This window comes from Amphiprion ocellaris, chromosome 20 (genome assembly GCF_022539595.1).
Source record: "Amphiprion ocellaris isolate individual 3 ecotype Okinawa chromosome 20, ASM2253959v1, whole genome shotgun sequence".
In the NCBI taxonomy this organism is placed as follows: domain Eukaryota; kingdom Metazoa; phylum Chordata; class Actinopteri; family Pomacentridae; genus Amphiprion; species Amphiprion ocellaris.
Genome location: NC_072785.1, coordinates 3,593,855 through 3,620,120, shown reverse-complemented (window position 1 = coordinate 3,620,120; position 26,266 = coordinate 3,593,855). Strand labels below are relative to the sequence as shown.

Here is a 26,266-nt window from a genome sequence, read left to right as displayed (position 1 = left end):
CACCAGATAATGTTGTGTGTTGTAAGCAGCTCTAGGATGTTAATGATTATCCTCATGCTAGCCTTGTATCTTATCTCATCTGTTTCATTTGCCATTGGGGTTTCATGACAGCAGCAGCACAGAGGCAATGTCCACTTGCCAGCACAACTGACCAGACTCGTTTCTACCCCATTATGGATGTTTTTTCTTGATACACTCCAGATAAATCACCAAGAATGGCTGTTTCAGGGGCTTCCAAACTCCTGTGGGTTATAGGTGCAGCTTTTTTGATTTTACCACGCATCAACGAGGGATTGTTGTCTGACTACAAAATCTGTGGAGATTCTGAGTGTGAAAGTAAGTTGAAAGGCTCCTGATATAATTCCAATTTTAATATGTGTCTGTGCACTTTTTACATTTAATTTCAAGTCAGTGATCACAATGATCCTAAACACATCTTTTCTAATACATGTGTGTTTGTGTGTGTGTGTGTAGGAATGCTGAGCAGAGTGCAGGCAATAAAGGACTACCACGGTAAGGACTGTCGTTTCCTGAGCTTCAGGAAAAGAGACACCATCTTTGTTTACCACAAACTGACTGGAAAGAGAGAAGACCTCTGGGCAGGCAGTGTATGTCTCACACTCAATCTCCATCTGTCTATCTCATTCTCTGTGTAAAATAAAATATAAATATAATAATAAAAAAAACTTACACTGTCCCTAACAGCCCCTCATCAAAGGTTCTAGGTTAAAGAGATTAGTCTTGATTATAATCCAGATAGTTCAGGTTGCACTGATTGGCTGTAATCATGTGTTTTTGATGTTGGTTTCTTTTGTAAGACTGTTGTGAGACTGACAAACATAATTGCCGTTTTGAGCTCCCTGTGAGTAAATTTATATAAGAATGTAATTATAGACAGACACAAAGAGATAGCATTTAGCTACTGGTTAAAATAGAAATGATTCACTTGACGTTACAAACCACTCATACAGTCATTTCTGAACTTGTTGATTTGAGGAATCCTCTAAATTAACCCTCCTGTTGTTGTCATTTACGGGCACTAAAAATATTGTTTCTTTGTCTGAAAAAATCCAAAAATTCAGCAAAAAAATTCCCCAAATTTCAGAAAATTTGCAAAATCTTCAGGAAGAAAATTCCAATAATTCCTTCCAACAAGTTTCCCTTGAATGTTTTATTTTTTAAAAATCCCTCATATTTCGCAAGAAAATTCTTGTAAATATTCTCAAAAAATGAGTAAAAGTCTTCCAAAGAAATCCTAAAAATATCTAAAGTGATTTCATATATATCAGTAAAACTTCTAATATTTTCTTTAAGAACATTTACAAAAAAAGCAACCAAAATCCAGCGAAATTCACTGGATTTTGGTTGATTTTTTTGTGAATGTTTTTAAGAAACATTTTTAACATTTATTTTTTTCCACCAAAAAATGTTCAAAGATTTCCCAAAAATGTTGAATATGTGCACATCAGAAGTTTCACTGTAAAAATATATATTTTTTCCACATTTTCAAACTTTAAAATGGGACAATTTTGACCCGTATTGACAACACGAGGGTTAAATCTTAGTGGTTCTTGGTTGAAATACTACTAAGTATTGTCTTAGTTAACGGTTGTCACAAAGACATTTTGGCCCATTTCACAGTGTGTGTTGATAACTGTCTGATAATGATGATATATTAGAATTGAATGAGCAATATTGAGTTCAAATCAAGCTTTAGTACAGATGATATAAATGTAAATGTCGTTGCATAAACTGGGATATAGTTAAAATAGAAACAACCATAACAACACAGAACAGAATTAATTTTTATATGAAATTAAAGTAATATAATATCATACATATTCATTTCAGATTTATTACTCAGCTATAAATGTCACTTTAAACTGATATTGTAAAAGAAGAAAACCATCAAGTAATTGACTCTCCCTTATGTTCTTTCTTCTTTATTCCATCCATAAATCTCTTTGTAATGTGGAATTTTGATTGCTGCACTGTTTTCTATTTGCTTCAGATCGACAAACAGTTTGGCTATTTCCCGAAAGATGCAGTGCGGGAGGAACAGGTTTATGCAACTGTGGAGAAAGTAGTGGAAACACAGGTAATTTCAGCAGCTGTTCAGATTAGAGGCTCTGACCTGAACACACACTGATCAGCCACAACATTTAAACCAATGAAAGGCCAGTCCACAGAGGCTACACCTCACAACACACAAGATTCACCCACGGTCCAACAAGTCGAAGCTGTTTCTGCAGCACCAGGGAGCCTTCATACTATTAGGCAGGTTTCAGTGTTGTCACTGATCATAAAAAGCATATGAGCTGACTGTAATTAAGTACAAACTAATATTTACATTTATTGTTTCTGCATTTGTTGCTTGCCCCATTATTTAAGAGTACTGTGTCTCTCCTTTCCTTCAGGAATCAGATTTCTTCTGTATGGATGAGTTTGGCTATCCCATTGACTCTGCTCATCTGGAGAATGATGATGATGATGATGATGAAAGTGATCAGGAAGTCCAAATCCAGGAGCCAGACACCACCCAAAACACCCTGAACACTGACGACACAATCACTGAAAGTCCTTTGACACCTGCAGATCCCTCTACAGAACCTCCAGTTTCAGCTCAGGAAACAGAAGAAGATACAAACAAAAATCACGATGATGCTGCAGTTGGGCCTCACGAGGAAGCACAGGAGACTCCTGCGACTCCGAACGAACAAGGTGGGTCTCCCTCTTCTTCCTGGCTCGGTTCCTCAGTGACAGGATGGTTAGGTCTGGCTGACGAGGAGCAACCTGGCAATTTGGCTGAAGGAGAGAAGGAAGATGAAAGGAAAGAGATCCAGGCAGATGATTCGCTCGCTTCTTCAGTGACGGGATGGCTGGGGTTTGGAAGACAAGGAAAAACTACTGATGAAGCCAAAGAAAGTGTAAAAAACAGCGAAGAAACCGCTGATTCACTCACTTCTACCATGACTGGGTGGCTCGGCTTTGGAGATGAGAAAAAAATAGAGCAAGAGGAACAAAAAGAGGTGAATGAAGAAAAAGAAGAACCAGTGGAGAAATTCAGGAGTAGGAGGATGTCTTTGGATCTTGAAGGTAGCCAGTTGCATGTAGAAGAGAATGAAGAGACGGGGACATTGGGTTGGTTGGGTAATGGACTGTCAAACACACTAGGGTTTGGCCCGACCAATCAGGACTCAGAACATGAGGCAGTAAGCGGAGGAGAAAGTGAGGATGAAAAGGAGCAGCCAGCATCTAATTCTTGGATTGATATGGGGATCAGAGGCATTTTAGGCTTCAGGAAAGATAATGATGAAAGTCCAGTAAGTGTCTTTAAGGAGACAGAAGAGGATATAACCTCACAACAACCAGCAGGATCACAGAGTGTGGAAACTCATCAATCACAATCTGTTCTGACAGATGAGGGAAAGATTGAGACTAGCAATGAATCACAAGTGGAAGAACCTCCAAAAGACCTAAATGCTCCATCCACAGAGGCAGTAACTGCTCACAGTAATGATAATGATACAGATTCTTTAGACAGTAGCAAAAGCAGTGTTCTGCAGATAGGGTCTGAATCTATGGATGATCACAAAGATCTTTCTTCTCATATCGAGTCTGAGGAAAAATCCCATGTTGTGAATGGAATGTCCTCTATGATCAACAGCTTTTTCCAAATCAGTGACAAAGAGGATAAAGAAGATGCTTTAGAAGATGACAGTAAAGAGAAAAACAAAATAGATGAAGAGATATCTGCAGAAATGGAGGGTGAAAATCATGAGATGCAAAAATCAATTGGAAATGAGGGTAAGGATGTTAACAGGGAGACAGAAGAGAAAGAATTTAAAATACAGTCTGACAATAATTTGGGCCCTGACCGTAGTTCTGTGGATTTAAAGCCAAACTCCATCAAACTATCTGCAGTTAAGGTGGAGGAAGATGAAAGCAAGAAAACAGACAGTGTACAGGAGGAAGGTGATGAAATCATACATCAGGCAGAAGAATCCACAGATGTGTCTGGTATGACTAACACGACTGGTGACAATCATGAAGGAGGGAGCAGTAATGAAGAGACAGAATTACCTCACAGAGAAACTTTCATAGCTCAGACTGAGAAATCAGCAGATAAAAGTCAAGTCAGTGGTGAGCTATTCTTGCCATCAGTTGATGAGAGAAATGAACCAATCCCAGTTGAGGATAAAGGTTTTACTATTCACAGACCTGAAACAAATGATGCCAGCTCAGATACACTAGCTATGGCTGACAGCAATGCAGAAACACATCACAGTGAGTTGGGGCATGAGGAAGAAACACAACCTGTTAAGGGCAGCTCTGAGGAACTGGAATCCTCCCATTCTTCTAATACAAGCACTGAAAGTTTGGATGAAAATCCCTCTGAAGAGAACAGAGAAACAATCTCCTCTGGTGGAAGCACAGTAAACACAGATCAGGCCTCTGTGTCGCTGCAGATGGACCACAGGGTCACACAAAGGGATGGTGATGCAGACGATATAAAGGAAACTGTTGAAGAAACTGTGAATGACAGCACAAACAACCTCCAGCAGGCTCAGACTGAGAAAGAGACATCAGGTGCTGAGGAGGAAGATCTGAAGGAAAGTGTCCAGAAGTCAACTATAGGCTCTGAAACAGAAGCTGGAGAAGTGGAGCAGTCAAAGGATGGGGGTGAACAGGAGATGACAGATGTTGAGGAAAATGATAGAATAGAGGATTTAAAGGTTGTGGAGGAGGCAAAGGAAGAAGAAAAGCAGGAGGAAAAACAGGATGAGCTGGAGAAGGTAAAGGAGGAGAACGATCTGAAAGAAATGGAGATAAAAGAGGAGGATAAACAGGAGGAGGACAATGAATCAAAGGAAGAGACTGATGAGAAAGAGGTAGAGGATTCAAAGGAGGAAGAAGAGCTTCAGCAAACAGAGGAGGTAAAGGGAGAGAGGGAGCAGGAGGACGAAGAGGAGGTAAAGTTAGAGGAACAGCAGGGAGAAGTGGAGGACTTAAAGGAAGAGCACAAACTGGAGACATTAAAAGAGGAGAACACGATGAAGGAAGAGGAGAAGCAGGTGGAAGTGAAGGAGGAACAGAAGGATGAGGCAGAGGAGGGAAAAGAAGAGGAGAAGCAGGAGGAAGTGAAGGAGAAACAGAAGGATGAGGCAGAGGAGGGAAAAGAAGAGGAGAAGCAGGAGGAAGTGAAGGAGAAACAGAAGGATGAGGCAGAGGAGGGAAAAGAAGAGGAGAAGCAGGAGGAAGTGAAGGAGGAACAGAAGGATGAGGCAGAGGAGGGAAAAGAAGAGGAGAAGCAGGAGGAAGTTAAAGAAGAGGAGCAACAGGAGATCAACAAAAAGAGGAAACACAAGGACAAGGAATCAAAGGATGATGAGAAGGAGAAGAAAGAAGAAAACTCAAAAGAGGATGAAAAACAGGAGGATGTGACAGAGTTAAATGGAGCAGAGAAAGAGGAGGGGACAACGGCGGTAAAAGAAGAGAGCGAGGTGGGACAGGTGGAGGAGCAAGAGGAGGTGGATAAACAGCAGAAGACAGAAGAGTTGCTAGAGAAAGAAAATCATGCCAGGGAGGAGGAGTTAGAGAAAGAGGAGAAACAGGAGGAGTTACGGGAATTTCAGGAGGTAAAGAAGGAAATGGAGACAAAGGAAAGCGAAGGAAAACTGGTGCAGCTGTCTCATTTAGAGGAACACATGGAAACTATTCACGATAACATTAGCAGGTCTGAGCCAGACAGCGATGAGAAAGAGACCGAAGATGTGAAAGACTTTGGATCATCATTTACTGGAACTGCTGCAAAGACTGAAAACCCACAGGTGGAGGTAAAGGATGAAAAGACTGAAGGGAAGGAGGATGAAGAAAAGCATCAGGATAGGCATACAGAGGAAGACGACCTTAAATGCTCAGGTGAGCTTTGTACTCAACCAAGTGAGGAAGAGCCTGTGGTAGAAAGAAATGGAATTGGCTCTGAGGGAGCAAGTTCACAGAATGGTGACTCTGATATACAAATGAGGAATAATCACAGTAATACAATTGGTAGTGAATCCTGGAGTGAAGGAGGATTGGAACCTTCAGCTCCCCACAATGACCCTGCTGAAAGTCAGGCTGTGTCACCTGAACAAACGGCGTCATCTGGGCCTGAGGATCCTCCTGGGTCTTCACTTCCACCTGATGATCTCAGTAGAGGGACAGCAGAGAGTAAGGCTGGAGGAGCCTTTGGTCTTTTCAAAAATGCATTTGGCTTTTTTAGCCAAACACCCCCGACTGAAAGCAAGGGGTCCACAGAATCAGCTCAGAGTTTCAATGTGACATCACAGCCACAGGCCTTTCTGACTCCTGAGCAAGAACCAGATTCTACATCTGATTTAAGAGAGAATCATGAGGTCCACACAAACTCTCCCATTACCACATCCACAGAGGAGCCACCGCCTGATCCTTCCTCTGCTGAAATCCATCCCCATACTGCAGCTCCGAACACAGAAGCACTCCTTCAAACAAAAATCATCCCCAAACTTTACAAGAACCTTCTTGAAGACATGAGTGTGGATGAGGCCGTTATTTTGCAGGAACTTTTTGGACGACACAAGCTGCAGTTTTTGGATTACATTTTGGTCAGTTCAGAAGGTATGACCGAAGATCCTGATCATGACGAATCTATTCTGTCGGATATAGAAAGACTTCTGCATCATCACAGGGGGACGCTATCTCCTAGCGGGAAGCTCGCTGATGCACCACAGGAAGACACAGAAAAGACCAGAACACTCAGCGCACTTCAGAAGCTGGAAATGCTGTTGGCAAGAGTGAGAAAGACTGTCAACACAGGACAATCAGATCATCAAGGTATTTTTGTCTACTTTGCCTCAACCATCATGGCAGATACTATTGATATTTTGATCTAATTCAATCTTTCAATCAAAGTGTGCTTTTGGATTGCATTTGTGTCAGTCAGAATGCATTTGTTTCCCTGTCAAATGCAGCTGAGGCCAGCTGTGTTGGGACGTCCTGTTCAACTCACAGCAAAGCAAAGGAAGTGAACACTGAGACAGAGTCAAGGAAGACAGAGGATTCTTTAGTGGCCCAGGATAATTCCATCCACAGAGACAGGTGGATGGCACTGGAAAAGGACAATAGCCAAGTGGGTGGTGGCAAAGGACAAGAGAGGGAAACTGTGGGTGAAGGAAATAAAGAACAGGAAGTGTCTCCTCCTCACATGCCAGCAGGATCACCACAGCCAGTGGAAGGTATGGATGACCCAAGTACCCATTAATCAGGAAGGACTTTACAGCTGATTAAAACATATAAAGCAATAAGATATGAGAGAGAGTGCTGCTCCACTTGCCGCATCCTCATTCCTGCAACACACAACCTCGGATGGCCTGGCCAGAGAGATATTTTCAATTTTTATACACTAGCATCACACATTACACAAAGATAAAAGCTTTCAGTATAATCATTAATCATTATGAGAACAGGTGGAAAGTTTACATTTTAAACACCATTATGTGTTTTGCTCTAACTCCACAGTAATGAAGCAGATTCTGGACTTCGTGCTTCAGATGGCTGAAGAGTCCATCGTTTATGCTAATGCAGTGAAGGAGCTCCTCATATGGCTTGCTGTGCAGGTAAGAGTTACCAGTAGATTTTCAATGCATGGAAGTTGAATGTAGATGTCATCTGTTTGGTATATGGCAGAAACAGTAACCCAGCAGACCATTTTTAGAGGTGGCACACAGAAACTGATCTCTGGTTATTGTTATATTTGTTTGTTTTCTGTTTTATGTGCATGGGAAACTGCGGAAGGACTACTTTTTTGTTCTCTTATTTTTATCATTGGCTTGTGCAGACTTGACGAGTCATGTATAATAATCTTTTTGGTCGACACTTGTGTTGTACCTTTTAGCCATATCTAGGTTATAGCACATTACAACATTTACACTTTCGCATACACACTTAAACACCATGCAAGGTGCTCACCTATTTTTCAGAACAACTTGGGGTTCAGTGTCTTGCTCAAGAGCACTCTGACATGTGGGGTCACTGGGGATCAAACCACCAACCTCTAACAGGCCTAACAGGTGTTGAGTGGGATCAAGGTTCAAGGTTCCTTTATTAATACCTGTGAGTAGATTTGTTTTGCAGAAACAAATGATAGAATTTTGCATTCCATAACAAAATACACATTGAACCAGACAGGCAGCTACTTGATCGAGTGACAAGACAAAACAAAGAAGTGCTCAGTGTTCCGCCATTCACCGATATAACAGCAAGGAAGTAGAAAGATAAGATAAAATAAATAAGATCAAGATAAATAAAATTAAAAACACAATAAAAAACCTTAGGGAAATAAAATCACTCTCTGGGATAAAAAAACAGGATAAGAACATAAAATTTGAAAGTCACCATGATAAATAGAGCTAAGAAATAGGATAAATACATAAAATAAAATAAAGTGCAAATGTCACTACTTCTTATTGAGCTCAGAGACGGCAACAGGAACGAAGTTGTTTTTACTTACTTACTTACTTACTTACTTAATTACTTACTTACTTTTTATAACGCTTTGTCCTGAACCTTGGGACTAAAAACCTCCAGAGGGAAGAAGCTGAAATTCACCTCTTAGATGATGGGAGTAATTATTAAGGATTGATAAATCCATCCTCTGTACCTGTTTAGTGAACAGGGAGGCTGTAACTCACCAATCAGACGACTGGATCTCACTATTTGGTTCAGTGAGTTTTTCTCTGTGGCAGACTGAACCATGCCACCAAGCAGAAAGATAAAACAGACTCAATTAAAAAAAAAAAAAAAAAAAACAGAGTCAAGATTGTTCGGTCGATGTGGAAATGTGGGAATTTTCTGAGGCAGTAACGGCGCTGATGGACCTGTTTGCAGACAGATTTATGGTCCCAAATTATTTATATGATTGCACTATTTTCTGACCTTTAATTAAAGTGACTCCATGCCTGACTTGTTTTCTAAAATCAGTCACCATATGTTTAGTTTTAGAGATGTTCAGTTGGAGGTAGGACCCCTCACACCACTGGACAAAGTCATCAATAACTGGGCCATGACTGGTTTCACCTTCTTTAACCCTCCTGTTGTCCTCATTTATGGGCACCAAAAAAAAAATGTTTCCTTGTCTGAAAAAAATCCAAAAATTCTACAAAAAAATTTCCCAAATTTCTGAAAATTTGCAAAACCTTTAGGAAGAAAATTCCAATAATTCCTTAAACATTTCCCTTAAAGTTTTGTTTTTAAAACAAATCCCCAAAATTTGGCAAGAAAATTTTCAAAAAATTAGTAAAAATCTTCCCAAAAAAATCCTAAAAATATCTAAAGGGATTACATATATATCAGTAAAACTTCTAATATTTCTTTAAGAACATTCACAAACAATCAACCAAAATCCAGCAAAATTTGCTGGATTTTGGTTGATTGTTTTGGGTGAATGTTCTAAAGAAACATTTTTAACATTTCATTTTTTCCACCAAAAAATGTTCGAAAATTTCCCCAAAAAAGTTGAAAATGTGGACATCAGAAGTTTCACTGTGAAGATCTATATTTTTTTCCACATTTTCAAACTTTAAAACGGATCAATTTTGACCCGCAGGACGACATGATGGTTAAGTAACTCAGTGATGTCCCTGATTTCATATCTGCTCTGACACGTTTGTATAGAGGATGAATAATAAAGGCGACAGCACACACCCCTGTGGAGAACCTGTGGAGGAGAACCCTGGGTCAGACAGAACCCCATTTATTCTCACTCTTTGTGACCTGTCAGTTTAAAAGTGTAAAATCCAGCCCACCACATTTTTGCTGATTTCAAACTGTTCTAAAAGTATTTCAGTTAAAATGTGGGGCTGGATTGTGTTAAAAGCAGAGGAGAAGTCAATAAATAAAAGTCCATTTACTCTCCACATGTTTTAACCCTTTGATGCATAACCTGGGTCAAAAGTGACCCAAATCCATTGGAAAATGGGTATCTCCTGATGTGGTCTATGCATCAAAGGGTTAAAGTAATGTTTAGTAGAGGCAGTGGAGCGTCCTCCACTCCTCTGTTGGGTCTGTATCCAGCTCATGTTCAGTCTCCTTCGGGATCATATTCCTAACAAGTTTTTCAAATGCTTTCATCGCGACTGAAGTGAGAGCAACAGGCCTGAAGTCATTCAAAGCTTTTGGACGACTGGATTTAGGGACAGGTACCACGATAGCTGCTTTCCAAACAGAGGGCACATGCTGTGTTTCTTAAAGACCTGTTAAACATAACCTGAAACACAGGAGTGAGTTCTCTAGCACAAGATTTAATAAGGTGACCACTAATATTGTCAGGACCGTGGCTTTTGTTCAACTTAATGAAAAGCCTTTCTGACATCGTTCAGTTCAGTGTTAAAGTGCTGAGTGTTCTTCAGTTCCTGTTTCGGTTCCCAAATGTCCTTGCTAAAATCAGAAGAATTCAAAAAGATTCCCTGGTCATTGACATCCAGCTGGGCTACATGTCTTGTCTTTCTTTAAATTTTGTTATCTCAGAAACTTTCCCTAAACAAATTTAAGCATGTACTGTCAGGTAACATTAGATTCAGAGCTACCTTTGGCCTCATTTTTGAACTTGGCACTTTGAGGTTCCGCCAGGTGCACAATGGACCACAGGTTTAAGTGTCTACATAATGTGGTGTGTGGTTCTTTAAGACATTACAGCTGTGACATGTTGAGCTGACTCTCCCTCTGGTATTCAGCTCTGCCTGCGTCTCAGCTGTCAAAGCTGGCTGGGCTCCGTCAACATCCCTCACATTTGGGTCTATCACAATCTGAGCCAGTTGGCAATCAACACAGCTGTACAGGCGAACTGGTTTACATGTTTTGAGGGGGGAGTGAGTTTCTAGTTTCAGATGGACGAAAATGAGGCCGGGTCGGTGAGTATAACATTTAGAAACACGAGGCGTACATAAGCTCACTGACTGACAAGTCTTCACCTGTGTCCTACTTCGACTGGTTGTTATTAGCTTGTGGTCACAACTGATAGCTGGACACACACAGCTCAGGAAAAACTGTTGAGTATTTATGTGTTAAATTTGAGACAGTTAAATTTATTAGTCTACAGGTTATCGAAAGCAATAATTATAATAAGAGTATTCTCTTCGGGGACACCTGTTTCTCTTGGTGTCACTTTGAAAACGCTCCGATGTGCCTGTGTGGCATCTTACAATTGGTGACGTTGCGATTAAACCAATTGCACCGGTGGGGGTGTAATACCATCTGTGTGAAATTATAAGTCCACAAAACAATGTATATAGGTTGCGTTTTGCTTTATACATTTCTACAAGGATATATTCTAAATAGTTTGGACCAATTATAAGCATAGAATTGCAACAAGGACTTTACAAACAGAATTACAATATTATTACCCCTCCCTACGACGTGCAGTCAGACGTGGTATGCTCTTGAGCGTCGGTGTTGTGAATAGGATGTGAAATCGCCGCTAACGCAGTTGACGGTTATAGGCTTTTTTTCGGTATAAATAAAAATTATAACTTACGTATAGGCCAAATGAAATAACTCGGACATGGCGGAACACCCGGCGAGTGACCAGATGGCCAGCAAAGCGGTGGACTTTCAGGCGACGGCCGAGGCTTACTACAGTATCGCCGTGGAGAAAGTGAAGGATGTACGTTATGTGGCAGGTTTCGTTAGCATTTCCCAATTAGCCGCCAGAGCAGAAATAATCTAACGGGCTGTCAAGTCGTCGGAACACCGCAGCATTTTCTGTAGTATCTTCATTTTTCACTGCATGTGTGTTCTGTCAGTGCTGCTGGCCAGCTGTCAAAACTACTTTGAGATTTTCTGTCTCATTTTCAGACGTGTGTATGTACACTTAGTTAGCCGGTAAATAGTTAGCTAGCTAACTGTCAACAACGTTAGTTTCCGATTAGGTGTTCTTCAGTTTTCCTGCTCTTTCTAGTTTCTGGTTAAAAATGGCAGGTGTCACTTAATTCTCCTTTAAGCAGATAAAGAAGTCACCAGCATGTTTGTACTGCAATTTCCCTCCCATAGCAGCGGTGTATTAAGCTGTCAGGAGTAACTGTTCAGTATTTTTAACAAGCATTCGTTCCTGTTTTCAGCCGTCAAATGTAAAAACATTCCAAGTACAGGAAAATAAAAAAGATCCCTTTATGAGAAGTACATACTCCTACCCACTAAAATTATACATGCTCTGCTATATGAAGATAAGCAGAATGAAACCAGCTCTAATGTTTAAAGCATTCACAATAACATACATTTAACTGTTCATTATAGCAGTGCTTTTTCCTCATTTATCGAGTAGACTTTCAGGGTAGTCATGCAGTACTAGGACTCTAAAATTGTCTCCTAAAATGGATGTTTTTTTGTCTTTTCATTCAGGTTGTGTCGTCGTTGCCTGATGACATAAGACCTGGGCCAGACCTGTACGGTGTGCCATGGGAGCCAGTCATCATCGCCGGTCTGGTGGGGCTCATGACGATGCTGCTGTTCACCTGTAGATGTTATAGTTCTGTGAGTGCACAGCCTTCTATATTCACAGACACAAGACTCTACAGTGTATTCACAAAATGTATTGGTGCAAACACAGACACAAATAGGTCACACATGTTCCTTTGGCATTTATCAAACCATCCGTCTTTTCAATTACCTCTAATTCATGGTTGTTCTTATTTCCTCAGATCAAAAGCAGAATGTATCGAAGTAAGTTCCCACTACATATTCTGAAATATCCCAATTTTCTACATGATGCAACTTCATCACTAATGCCTGCAAGTTTTGCCTCTCTCCGATCACTGTGTATTAACATACAAACCAGAAATATTTTAAAATAGAATGTCTATAAGCCTTGTGTCTTGTTTTTCAGGGAAAGAGCGGTGGATGGCTGAACAGGTTGCACAGCTGCTGGATGAGAAGTGTAAAGTCCTTGAGACTCTCAGTCAGTGTCAGCAAGAGGTAGGAGCTTGTGCTAGTGCTGACTGACTTCAGACTAGAGGCAGAGCCCGTCTCACACAACACTAGGTCATTAAATTGAGGTCACATTCATGTAATGTGTTGTCATGGCTTTAAAAACATCTGAATTACTTAGAAGAAGCAGAGTCTTTTGTACATTGTTTAAAGTGAGCTCAAAAAGCAGAGGGGTTGTCCTTACAAAGTAGTTGCAGAAAATCCTGATTATATGTATTTGTCATGGCTATTTTGAGAACTTTGAGATTTACTTCTTCGTGATCTGTCGTTTGCAGTATGATGACCTGGAGAGTTCACTGAGGGACAGCGGTGTCTTGGCCCAGACTCAAAAGACAGAACAACTTGAGGTAAGGCAGAAAGAAACAAGAATGAAATAGGGATTACAAAATATGTGTAATTTTGAAAACCTTGTGCTATATATTTTAAGCTGTGACATCCACAGTCAATTTAAACAGAACCTCCCTAATGTCTGATGTCTGAAGGACGTCACTAATAGATGAAACTCACTCAGTGTGGGGTTGTGTACAGATTCAGATCTTAGGATTAGTACCTAATTCCGATGTTCATTCTTTGTCAAAACAGCTACAAGGGGAAGTGATATTTTTTGTTGTTGTTGTTGTTTTTGCCTTGGGAGGATTTTCAAACTGTGAAAAATCTCTCAAACTACTTCACTTGTGTGTAGATCTATTTTTTGTGCTATCAGTTCACAAGGCAGCATGCTTATTTCACATTTCATGTGCTGAAAGTGCAATTTAGTTTGATTGAAATAGCCTCAAATTACAGCATGCCGTCTCATTGCACTCACAGTCAGTGGCTTCTCACAAGATGTAACACGAGTTTGTCATCTGTTTATCCCTGATTGTCTAAAATGGATTTCTAAAAGCAAATAAAACCTTTAAATAATATTTTGTGTAAGTAGGCATCTTCACTTTCACAGCCACATGATCTGAGTTGGTAAAATTTGTTTACAGTATGCAAGGGTGTGTAGGCAGATACATCACATAAAAATAATAAGCAAATTTTCCTATAAAATGAAGAACTGCAATGCAAGAAGTGTAGATTACTACAGAAGAGAGAGAAGTCCATATTGTAGCAAGAGGTTTTCTGTTTATTCTTCACCCCTCTCTCTCTCCCAGTTATGCTCTCATTTGAAGGAGTCTCTTGGTCACATCTTGTTGTCATGTGAATTCCAGGCTAAAGCACGGCAGTTGGAACATACTAAAAAGCAGCTGGATACTGATCTGGAAGAACTAAAGGATCAACTGGACCAACAGAGACAACATAGTACAGAGCAAGAAAAGAGGGTAGGGGTACAACCTGATATAAAAACACTGAGCGCTAACTGTTGTGGTGTCGTGCTGAGGGAATTTTTGGTTCTCCCTCCAGATAGCTCTGCTTGAGGAGAACATGAAAACATTTGAAGAGGAAACCAAAGACCTCCAGTCACAGGAAGAGCAGGTGCAGTCCTTCATTACCTGACCTCTCCTTTTTGTACCTTCACATTACTGTCCTCTTTCTTCTTCTGCTGCTGCTGCTGCTTCTTTTACTCCTTTCTTTGTCCCTCTGGGCTTCATTAAACAATTTTTATGCTTGTCTGTCTCAAGGCACAAACCACTCTTAAAGTGTACAATATGAACAGCGAGAGACTACAGAGGAACCTGGAAACAGCAGGAGAGGAGAACACAGTGCTGCAAGAGAGCAATGCTCAGGTGGGATGCTACACAAATACTGTTAACGGTAGTAAGGGGAGCGGTTTTGTATTTACATGGTTGAAATAAAGGGTTCAAAGCACTGCCTAGCCATTTTTTTCTATTCAGTTATTCCAGTTGCACTGTGCCAAGTACATGCACAGAATTGTTGTCATATCTTTGTCCCTCCCTTCTCTGTATGCCCCTGTATTCCTTGCATCATCATTTAATTTCTCTGTTTTTTTTCTACAGTTAAGGCAGCAGCTGGAGGGGTGGACAGAACGAGTGAGTGAGTTGGAGGCAGAGATGAAGAGATGTGAGGTGGCCCACAGCGGGATGCTGCAGGATGTGGCCAACAAGGACGAACGCATAACGGTAATATGGGTTCTAACTGTAAATAGAATATATTGTAGTTAGATATTATATAAAATATATCTGGGCTTAATTACAGGTCATATTTTGAGAATTACTACAGAGGAGGACTGTAAATTGATATAAAAAAAATTGGTATATGGACCCAGTGATGTCTTATCTTTTATTTATATATTTTTATATATATATATATATATATATATATATATATATATATATATATATATATATATATAAAAATAAAAAAAATGTAAATATTTGAATGCTTCCAGTCTTTGACGGATCGCCTTCTGAGGATGAAAGGTTGGGATTCAGATCTGGAGGAAGGGCAAGGCGAGGAAGCAGGAGAGAAGCAGGCAACCAATAGGACAGCAGGAAAAGCAGAGAAGAATGGAAAATTGGACAAATCAGACAAACAGGGCCATCTCCAGAAAGTCCAGAAGCTCATTTATGCTGCTAAGGTATGTGAAGAAAATGAGCACAAGCACTGACAGTAGTATTTGATATTCTTATTTATGTTGTGATGGTACAGAAGAATGCATTATATGAGATAACTTTAAAAAAAGAAATACAGTTTGGAAGTTTACAGCAATGTTCCCTCTAACATTGTCTGTATTTGTGTGTAGCTGAATGCGGACCTCAAATCAGTAGATGAAGATAAAGACAGAGTATTTGCTAAATTGAATGATGAAGTCAAAGCTAAAGAAGACCTGCAAGGTAAGTTGTAAACTGTACATTAATATAGGTTTCATTAAGATGTCTGTGCAGAGCAATTAAGTCAGTCAAAGAGCAGCTTCATTATCAATGGTTTCCAGAATTGTAGAGCATTTAACAACTGTTAGTGTGGCGAGGCTCGACATACAGGATCACTGATTATATATTTGTTGCATCATTGTGTTTTGTTTTTCTCTCCAGAGGGCATTAAGGAGCTGGAGAATGAGAAGTTATCTCTGCAGTCTGACACTGAGCACTACTCAGATCAGGTAGCAGATGTCGACTATGTATTAATGCACTATTTTATTATTTTGGTGTTTGTCTTTTTTCCTCTTTTGGATTAATTTCTCTTACTCATGTGTGCAGGTGCAACGATTACAACAGAAACTCCAGATTATGACAGAAATGTATCAGGAGAATGAGCTTAAGCTGCACAGGTATCGACGCATAGATAAACACATGTATGAAGTCCAGCTAAAACTGTTTAATGATTTTAAACATTGATGAAGATAGTAATGAACATGTGTGCTCGTAGACTGCTGACAGTGGAAGAGAAGGAGCGTCTGCAGAAAGAGGAGAAGTTAAATAAAGCAGACAAAAATATTGCAATGGCCATGGAAGAACTAAACAACTACAGGTAGCTACTTTCTCAGATTATTAAAAAATGCATTACAAGTATATATCATATATGTTGAAGGCATTTGTGAACTTCTCCTTCATACAGTCTCGCTTCTGCTTTGTTTCAGGCAACGAGCAGAAGAGATGGAAGAAGAGCTGGAGAAAACCAAGCAGTCTTATCAGACTCAGATTTCAGCACATGAGAAGAAGGCTCACAATAACTGGGTTAGTAAAAGTCCACCACAAACTTATCCTGAACCAAAATCCTGAGATTACTTTTGTACATCTTAATGCTTGCCAGTGGATGTCGGCATGGTTGTGGTTTGACCACTGTTGAAACTGAAGCGTTTCTTTGTGTGTATTTAAACACACTGAGCTTGACTGTATCTGTGTCTTTGTACTTATGTTGTGTTACCGATGTTTCCAGCTGGCAGCCCGAGCAGCAGACAGAGAGCTGGCAGACATCAAAAGAGAGAACAGCCTTCTCAGACAGAAGTAAGCATGAGGTCAAGGTTTTCAGTGAGTGAGGGAAGCTGTATTCTGTTCAGCTTTGTGTCTTCTCTAGTAGTTCACTCACCTTCATGGTGCACTAATGTTTAGCACACAAAGACTGCTTTATTAATAGTCGGGACCAAAAATGTGTGTCATGCATTAACTTTAGGTGTGTTTGTTTACAGATTGACGGATACGCAGTTCAAACTCGACGCCCTCGACAAAGATCCGTTTGCCTTGAACAGCCTAGCTAGACCGCTGCCTTTCCGAGGTACACACACACACACATACATGCACACATCTAATGTATTTTCAAGCTCACTGAACAGTAGCAAAAAAAAAATAAGCAGACCACTTGGATTTATGTGCATTTATCTGTAAATATAGCTTAATTTATTGTCAGACAATTATGAACAAACACAATCTATTTAAACAAATATGACACCAATCATTGTGCTGTTCTCACGTATGTTAAATATTATCTGTAGCTTGTGAGAAATATTTGAGACCTGATACAAAAAAGTTGAATGAAGTTAGGGGATGGCAAACCTAAATCAATGAGACAAGACTCACAGTGTGTGCTGGCGCTAATTTAACCTATTAAAACACTTAAACACTTTGAGTTTTGCAATTCACATGCAGCATCTGTTGATGTGAAGCTTGCATTACAGAAAAGAGATCTCCAAAGACTTGTCTTGAAGCTGGAAAATGTTACAAAGTTAGACACAGTTAGACTTTGTATACTTGGATACAGTTTAGTACTGTGCCTACCCTGCCTAGAGGTAAGAGACAAGCTAAGATGACTCCAGACGCACAATCAATCCAGTCACTGGAGCTCTCTGTTCATAAATCGAGCACAGATAAATCGTGGAACGGCAAGCTGTCTTTGGCAGGACATTGAGCAACCTGCTGCTCCACAAACAAAAAAATATTTCTTTGTCAAAAAGCATTTTTACACACCCTAAAACACCGTAAAGTGTTCTTTTTTGATGCAGTTCCTAAACTCCTCTGGTTGGCAGCTACAAGAATTGCCTGTTTGAGGTTATTGCTGCCCAGGGAAGCAGTTGTTAAATCCAAGGGTTCATTACTTTTCTACCAGCACTGTGACTGTTTATTGCATATGTTTAATAAATGAATTAGAATTGTGTTTCTAAACTTGAAACTCAGTAAAAGCTCTGGTCAGATTTTACAACAAATTAAGGAGGAAAACCAGATCCTTCCAAAGGGTTTAAACACTTGTTCTTGCCACTGTGGTTGAAATTCAGGAAATGGAGGACTACACATTTCCTCTCCTTTGTCCTAACCAAAACCTTCTTAAATTCCAGCTGAAAGGTCACCGTACGGTCCTTCTCCTCTGGGTCGACCCGCATCTGAAACCAGACCTTTCCTCTCTCCTCCTACACTGATGGACGGACCACCTGCTAGGCTGTCTCCTAGAGGTAAATAAACACAAAATCCACAGTTAGCTGCAACTAGACTCCAATCCAGTTACAAAATATTGATGTTACTTTACAGACAATACATTTTCACATTCAGCCTCATTGAAGCATGCTGAGCAGCTGATAGCAGCATGACAAACTGTAGATGCTGAATGTGTTGTAGCATGGTCTGTGTGTTGGCATGCAATCAGCAATCTGGAATGTACAGGGAAAAACTGAGTTAGAGATTTGTCAGTTCACTCTGATTTATATGTTTTCATACTTTTTCTTCCCCACTCTCCTCCAATCACACTCCTGAATGTCTTCACTGTCATATTGTGTCTTTTGGCTCTCGGTTCTGCTTGTTCCCTTTCCTCTTTGTCTCCCTCTCCTCCTCTCTTTCTCTCTTTCTATCATTCTGTCCCTGTCTGTCACATCATCACCTTCAATCATCTCTTCTCTCCTCTTTGTTCCTGTGCACCTTCTATTCCCGCTGCTCCTTTCCTCCCCAGTGCCTCTTGGTCCAGGGGAGCCCCCAGGTGGCCAAGGGGAGATGGAGCGCACTGCAGGTCCTCGTTCGGACAGCGGCTCGATCTCTCCTACATGGGAGAGAGATCGCAGGGGACCCCCACCAGGTCCCCCAGGGCCTCTAGGACCCCCAGGTGTGTATATATGTAAAGAAAAAATTCATGCTTTCCGTGTCCACTATGGCCTACAAGGGTACACCTCAGGTAAATTTCATCGTCTGCCAAAGTTCACATTGGTCCCCGTGGGAGTCTCCATGCAGCCCGAAATGTGTGGCTGCATGAACTGGCACACTTTATAATTCATCACTTTGAAGCAGGGGCTGCTGGACTTTGGAGGTGATTTGATTTGACAGAATTCTCTAGACATCCTGTACTATGTCTGCCCCTCGTGCTCAGCTGAACTCAGGGATAATCACTGACTACAGTCAACTCTGTAGCTAGCTGGTCTATGTTGTAAAAAGGTGCAAAGTCACTGCCAGCCTTTCAGAACATCCACGGGAGCCCTTAGTGTTCTTCTGTAGGTAATATGCGGAGCAATGAGACTATCTGCTGCACAGATAGACGTGTACCTATTATAGTATGAATGGAACTGAGTGTCCGTCTGCTTGCTGTTTATGAAGTACATGCACAGGGATGTGGAAACCATGAATTGGCCTTTAGAAAAAAAAGAAGACAGACAATCAGAATATTATGATAATTGCCCACCCAGCTGGACCAGCCCCTACCCGACTCTGAACATATCAAGAATTATGGCTGATATCACATTCATCAAACAGATGTTTCCTTAGTTTGATGCAAAACATAGCAGGTAAGTCTTCAAAGGTGACTTTAACAGCATTTAACATTGCTTATCATACAATTTAAATATCAGTCTCAAAGAAGCTTCTAGTTTATTTAAGGTGATCTAAATTTTATTAAAAAGAACTGTGTGGTGACGATACTAGCACAGACTTGTGACTTGCAAGGATGAAGACCAAGCAGTTGTACTGAAGATTCCTACACTTGCATATCAAAGTAAGAATCATCGTTCAGACTGCTGCACAGAGCATTTATTTTTGTCAGTCTTGGGGAAGGTTTTTGCATGTGGCGCACTGGTATTGCTCAGTGTGCATGTGCACCTTGATAATATTCAGGACTGTTTGTTCGGGAACTCAAAAGAAGAAGTGATAGAAGCTTTGAAAGCAGTGAGTGCTCACATGTAACATTAACTACAGTGGGTACGGAAAGTATTCAGACCCCTTTAAATTTTTTCACTCTTTGTTTCATTGCAGCCATTTGCTAAAATCAAAAAAGTTCATTTTATTTCTCATTAATGTACACTCAGCACCCTATCTTGACAGAAAAAAACAGAAATGTAGAAATTTTTGCAAATTTATTAAAAAAGAAAAACTGAAATATCACACGGTCATAAGTATTCAGAGCCTTTGCTCAGTATTGAGTAGAAGCAGCCTTTTGAGCTAGTACAGCCATGAGTCTTCTTGGGAATGATGCAACAAGTTTTTCACACCTGGATTTGGGGATCCTCTGCCATTCTTCCTTGCAGATCCTCTCCAGTTCTGTCAGGTTGGATGGTGAACGTTGGTGGACAGCCATTTTCAGATCTCTCCAGAGATGCTCAATTGGGTTTAGGTCAGGGCTCTGGCTGGGCCAGTCAAGAATGGTCACAGAGTTGTTCCGAAGCCACTCCTTTGTTATTTTAGCTGTGTGTTTAGGGTCATTGTCTTGTTGGAAGGTAAACCTTCGGCCCAGTCTGAGGTCCAGAGCACTCTGGAAGAGGTTTTCTTCCAGGATATCTCTGTACTTGACCGCATTCATCTTTCCTTCAATTGCAACCAGTCGTCCTGTCCCTGCAGCTGAAAAACACCCCCATAGCATGATGCTGCCACCACCATGTTTCACTGTTGGGATGGTATTGGGCAGATGATGAGCAGTGCCTGGTTTTCTCCACACATACCGCTTAGAATTAACGCCAAAAAGTTCAATCTTGGTCTCATCAGACCAGAGAATCTTATTTCTCATAGTCTGGGAGTCCTTCATGTGTTTTTTGGCAAACTCTATGTGGGCTTTCATATGTCTTGCACTGAGGAGAGGCTTCCGTCGGGCCACTCTGCCATAAAGGCCCGACTGGTGGAGGGCTGCAGTGATAGTTGACTTTGTGGAACTTTCTCCCATCTCCCTGCTGCATCTCTGGAGCTCAGCCACGGTGATCTTTGGGTTCTTCTTTACCTCTCTCACCAAGGCTCTTCTCCCACGATTGCTCAGTTTGGCTGGACGGCCAGGTCTAGGAAGAGTTCTGGTCGTCCCAAACTTCTTCCATTTAAGGATTATGGAGGCCACTGTGCTCTTAGGAACCTTGAGTGCTGCAGAAATTCTTTTGTAACCTTGGCCAGATCTGTGCCTTGCCACAATTCTGTCTCTGAGCTCCTTGGGCAGTTCCTTCGACCTCATGATTCTCATTTGCTCTGACATGCACTGTGAGCTGTAAGGTCTTATATAGACAGGTGTGTGCCTTTCCTAATCAAGTCCAATCAGTTTAATTAAACACAGCTGGACTCCAATGAAGAAGTAGAACCATCTCAAGGAGGATCAGAAGAAATGGACCACAGGTGAGTTAAATGAGTGTCACAGTAAAGGGTCTGAATACTTATGACTGTGTGATATTTCAGTTTTTCTTTCTTAATAAATTTGCAAAAATTTCTACATTTCTGTTTTTTTCTGTCAAGATAGGGTGCTGAGTGTACATTAATGAGAAATAAAATGAACTTTTTTGATTTTAGCAAATGGCTGCAATGAAACAAAGAGTGAAAAATTTAAAGGGGTCTGAATACCTTCCGTACCCACTGTATGGCTTCTATTTCCATGATGCATCGTGCCACGCCTCAGAGAGCTAAATGGAGTGCAGTCATCCCTTTGGATATTAGTTACACCTGAGTTTGGCAGGTCAAAGGTTGAAGTCAAAGAGTGCATGTGAATGCCAAATGCATGTTGACAGTGCATGTGTGTGTCTTCAATGCATTTTGACAATGGAATCTGCAGTTGTCTGTGAAGCCCTGTGACACAAAAATCACATCATTTATCACGTTTTTGAAAAGGAAAAGTCTACCTGAAAACACTATTTGTGCAGCTGATGTTTGTGTTTAGGTTTACTGGTTTAAAAAAAAAAGAAAACAGCATTTGGTTTTCCTTGTATTTCTTATTTTAATTTTTTTTCTCACCCTGTATCAGACACTCCCACTTTACTCTGTGCCCACAAGATCACAGCCTGCAGATTAGAGATTTGTTCAACTCATTTACATTTATAGAATATTTTTGTGCTTTCTCACTTCTCCAGGCTATATGTTTCCAGAACCAGGGGGCCCCATGTACAGGAGACCTCCACCTCCTCCAGGTGCTCTGGGCATTATGCCTCCTCCTGGTTCCCTCCCCCCTGGCCCTCTCCATCCTCGGGGTCTCCCCCCAGGATCCCGTCAACCTCTGGACATGGCAGGTGATTCTCTTTTGTTTTCCTGTCTCTCATTCCTTTGGACTGTTAATAAGTGAACTTGTAGATACAGTAGGTCCTCGGTTTACGACGTCCTCGACCTCCAGCGTTTCGTGGTTACGTTGCCATTTCCTATAAATTTATTAAGTCTTGTTCCATCATTCCGACGTACAGCGTTTGCGACGTAAAAACAGATTTTGTGAACTAGTTGGCGAGTGGAGTGGATCAATACGTCGTCACATGGCGCTATACGAGGAAGATGGCTTTGTTTACATCCACCGGTTGTACGCCACATAGGTCACAGTAGAACGGAATTCCAACGTAAATCGAGGACCTCCTGTATTGAAGTGGAAAAGCAGAATACAAACTGGTCTGAGTGTTTAGACGTGTTGGAATGCATTCTACATATTCATGTTCCCTTCATTCACTATGTTTGTCAATGCAGATGGCTCATACAGAGAAAACAGCCTTGGACCTGCTGAACTAGAGCATAGAGAGGTAAGAGTGTTTGTGTGTGACTATTTCATGTGTGGATCTGTGGTCCAGCCTCTGCAAAATGTTTTTCTGTCTGTCTTCAGTCTGGTCCTGGTGATCGGAGGAGTCCCCCTGAAGCAGGTCCAAGGATAGGAGGTCCACCCCCTCCTGGACCCCCAGTGGGTCCAATGGACGGTCCCTTTCCTCGAAGAGCCCCTTATGGACCCCCACCTGATTTCTACCCCCCTAGGGGACCGGGAGGGCCTCCTATGATGCCCAGTAAGAAATCACAGCCATTTTTGCAGTTTCTAGCATCCTATCTCCAGATGTCATCAGTGGAACTCTAACTCTTTATTTCCTACTCTTTCCCTCCAGTGTGGGCGCCCCCTCCTCCAGGAATGATGTTACCTCCTCGTTTCCCACCCGGCGGACCTCCACCTCCTCCTCACCCTCACATGCATTCCTACGGCCCCCCCATGCGACCCCCTCCTCCAGACGGTCTCCCACCTTCTTCCATGGGCCCTCCCCTTCCTCGGCAATCCCTCCCCTCCCCACCATACAGCCAGTCACCTGAGGAGAACACACCTTCGCCTGAAGACGCCATTTGAGCCTCACAAAGTTTCTGCTTCAGTGGTGAAATGACGTATTTTTGGTTCAAATTTAACTCGACGCTAGATGGACGCTCGGGCAGGTTGCTGCTTTCCCTTATTTTCTGTAACATCTATTTATTCACCAACAGGATATATTCCATGAATAGTGTTAGCAGAGGGGGAAAAATCAGGATTCATCTGCCTGTTTTTTTATTTTTTTGCTGTAAGTCTGCTTCGACTCTTTCTCCTCCAATTTCATCCTTTCTGCTGTCTTTGTTCTGCCTTCTTTCTCCTTGTTATTTCCCCTCTCTGCCCATCCTCAGCCAACTACATCCCCTGTGAAATCATGGCGACAGCACTTAGGCTCTAGTGCTGTTCTTCTCACAGGCAGCCTAAAATGTGTGTGTGGGAACATTGCCACACAAACCAAGAACAGTTGTTACCTCGTCAATTCCAGAAAGGTTTTTAATGGGACTTTGGTTAAATAATATCTAAATGTTCATAATGGAGCTGCATCAATCAACATTTCACCCCAGTGACGGAGATATTTAAATGATCACAGACGATCACCACAAAAATACGTCTTTCAAGCCTGAAGTAGTACATGTTGTTGTACCAAGACTCATGTCATTGTCACAAAAAATGAAAAAATGTAGCCATTTAGCAGCTGTTGTTATTGACCTGGATTTGATGACACCCAATCAGATCACTTTACATTTTCCTTTGTCCATGACTGAACTGAACTTCAAATAATCCTCAGAAGTCCAAGAGACAGTTTTCCTAAAATATAAATGCACAACTGAATTTCACTGACTTCCCTGTGGGATTTGGGGGACTTTGCTTTCATCAACAAAGCTATGATTTCAAAAAAACAGCAAGCAAACAGTGCTTTTGATTGTGTTACAGTGGCTTACAAATGACCTAGGCTTGAAAAAGTGGCTTTTAATAGCTGCTTGTGTTTCATTGAAGAAAGCTGTGACTCATTCCGACAGTCACAGACTGGTGAATTAAGCAGCCTGACTGGAAACGAGGCTGCTTTCAGAGCCACAGAGATGACACCCATGTGAATTTTGTAAAAAAAAAAAAAAAAAAAAAAAAATATTGACAAATGAATAAAGATTCTAAAATTGTCGATGTCTCCAAATAATTGCTAATGTAATGACGTTGTCGTGCATAAAGTTGTCATATCAAACTCATCAGAGGTCACCATAGGTAACAGAGCATCTAATTATATTATAGTGTGCATAAGACACACAATGGAAATGTTAATAAATAAATATTCCAAATATACTTTCAGTTATTGTAACCTTGATTGTACAGCACAGTTTATATGTAATGACCTTTACCGGACTAAACTCTTGTAATGGGTCACTTGAAACATGCAAAATGTTTATTTAAAGGTGCAAAGAATATTTTGAAAATAAACTTTTAGTATGCATTTTAAATTAGACTTGTACATATTATATCATTTTATTTTATTCACGACCACATTTCATAATGAGTAAATTTTCAGCAACACCGATAGCATTTCACTTACAGAAACTATAGTTCTAGGATCGTGGTGTTGTGGAAGCTGTGCTGCTGCCCTGGCTGGATGGGACAGTAAATCAACATACTTTCCAATGTTAATCTCATGAAAACATGAGAAACAAGCTCTTGTTCAATCAACTGAACTGGTCTTGAAGTGTTCAAGTTATTCCCAAGCAATATAAGGCAAGTTATAATTTCAGGTTTTTCAGCACTGTTCAGTGATTGGCCAACATATATTCACAAGCAGATATCTAGTTTGTGCCTTTGTTTTAGTGTTTTGGGGGGTTTTTTTGGCCATTTTTGGCTTTATTTGACAGGTTGATGAAAAGGCAGGAAAGTATGGAGAAGAATGGGGGGTAGACCTGCAGCAGTAGGCAGGATGTTCTTTTGCTCATATGCCTCATTTGTCCTGTGCCAGACATTCCTCTGATCCATAGCACCAAAGAGCTCCAGTTCTGTCTCATCAGTCCATAGAACAGTCTCCCAGAGCTTCTGCGGCTTTAACAGGTTCGTTTTAGAGTCCTGGAGACGATTTTTCTTGTGGTGCGGCTTCAAAAGTGGTGTCTGTCTTGGGGATCTGGCATTAAGCCCTTCAGCATGGAGTGTGCAGCGTCCTGTGTCCACAGAAACATCGGCTCCTCTTTCAGCCAAATCTTCCTGCAGGTCCTTGGCAGTAAGCCGAGGGTTCTTGTCCATCTATCTCCGCAGGAATCTTGATGTTCTTGCCTACAGCTTCTTTTTTTGACCAGGTAGCCACAGTACCAGTGGCTTTGAACTTACCAATGATGCTTCCAACAGTGTCTCTGGGAACATTCAAGAGCTTGGAGATCTTCTTGTACCCATTTCCTTTCTTGTGCAAAGCAGCTATCGCCTCTCTAAACTTCAGGGACATCTCTCTGGTCTGAACCATGTTTCTTGCAAGAGGCGTATGGGGAGTATTGACACAAAGTGTACCCATTTTATAAACATGAGTATTACTCAGTGTTTAGCATGTGCTACCGTTGAATTCACCTCAAAATGTCTACATACAGGTGTATGGTATTTCAGTTGTCCTGCAATTATCTGTATTTACCTAGCATTGTTTATAGGGGGTTGGATAATTTTCCAACCTGCTTTGTGTAAATAAAAGTTGAAATTTTGGATGGATTATGAATTAAATGTTGATTTTTACTTTTGTATTTTATTTCAGTAAAGTAACTGTTCACATTTGATATGATTTAGTCGCCTGCAGTTCTAATGTTGCTCATTTTGCTAGAATGTCAAAAATGTCAGGGTGGTTAAATCATTTTGTATGCAACTGTATCTGGACGCCCTGATACCTGTTTTAGTGTTTAATCTGATTGCAGGTAACTGAGGTAGAGCA

General features: G+C 41.0%; 1 protein-coding gene across 2 annotated transcripts; it reads left to right on the top strand.

The window, feature by feature from the left end:
* The first annotated feature begins 87 nt into the window (after positions 1 to 87).
* Positions 88 to 24,818, top strand: ctage5 (CTAGE family, member 5). Of its 2 annotated transcripts, XM_023282915.3 has the most exons (28): positions 89 to 336; positions 475 to 608; positions 2,012 to 2,098; positions 2,418 to 6,855; positions 6,993 to 7,256; positions 7,540 to 7,637; positions 12,415 to 12,546; positions 12,714 to 12,735; positions 12,899 to 12,987; positions 13,275 to 13,346; positions 14,193 to 14,303; positions 14,386 to 14,457; positions 14,604 to 14,708; positions 14,940 to 15,062; positions 15,332 to 15,520; positions 15,686 to 15,776; positions 15,975 to 16,042; positions 16,140 to 16,210; positions 16,309 to 16,410; positions 16,520 to 16,616; positions 16,819 to 16,886; positions 17,069 to 17,154; positions 18,209 to 18,322; positions 18,814 to 18,963; positions 22,160 to 22,315; positions 22,755 to 22,807; positions 22,888 to 23,062; positions 23,159 to 24,818. In XM_023282915.3, exons 1-28 carry the CDS (start codon positions 216 to 218, stop codon positions 23,389 to 23,391), a joined length of 7,521 nt encoding a protein of 2,506 aa, XP_023138683.2. In that variant the 5' UTR covers positions 89 to 215; the 3' UTR covers positions 23,392 to 24,818. The 2 variants fall into 2 exon arrangements, with proteins under 2 accessions (XP_054861929.1, XP_023138683.2); XM_055005954.1 differs by lacking the exon at positions 18,814 to 18,963 and having other exon boundaries at positions 88 to 336.
* The last annotated feature ends 1,448 nt before the right edge of the window (positions 24,819 to 26,266 follow it).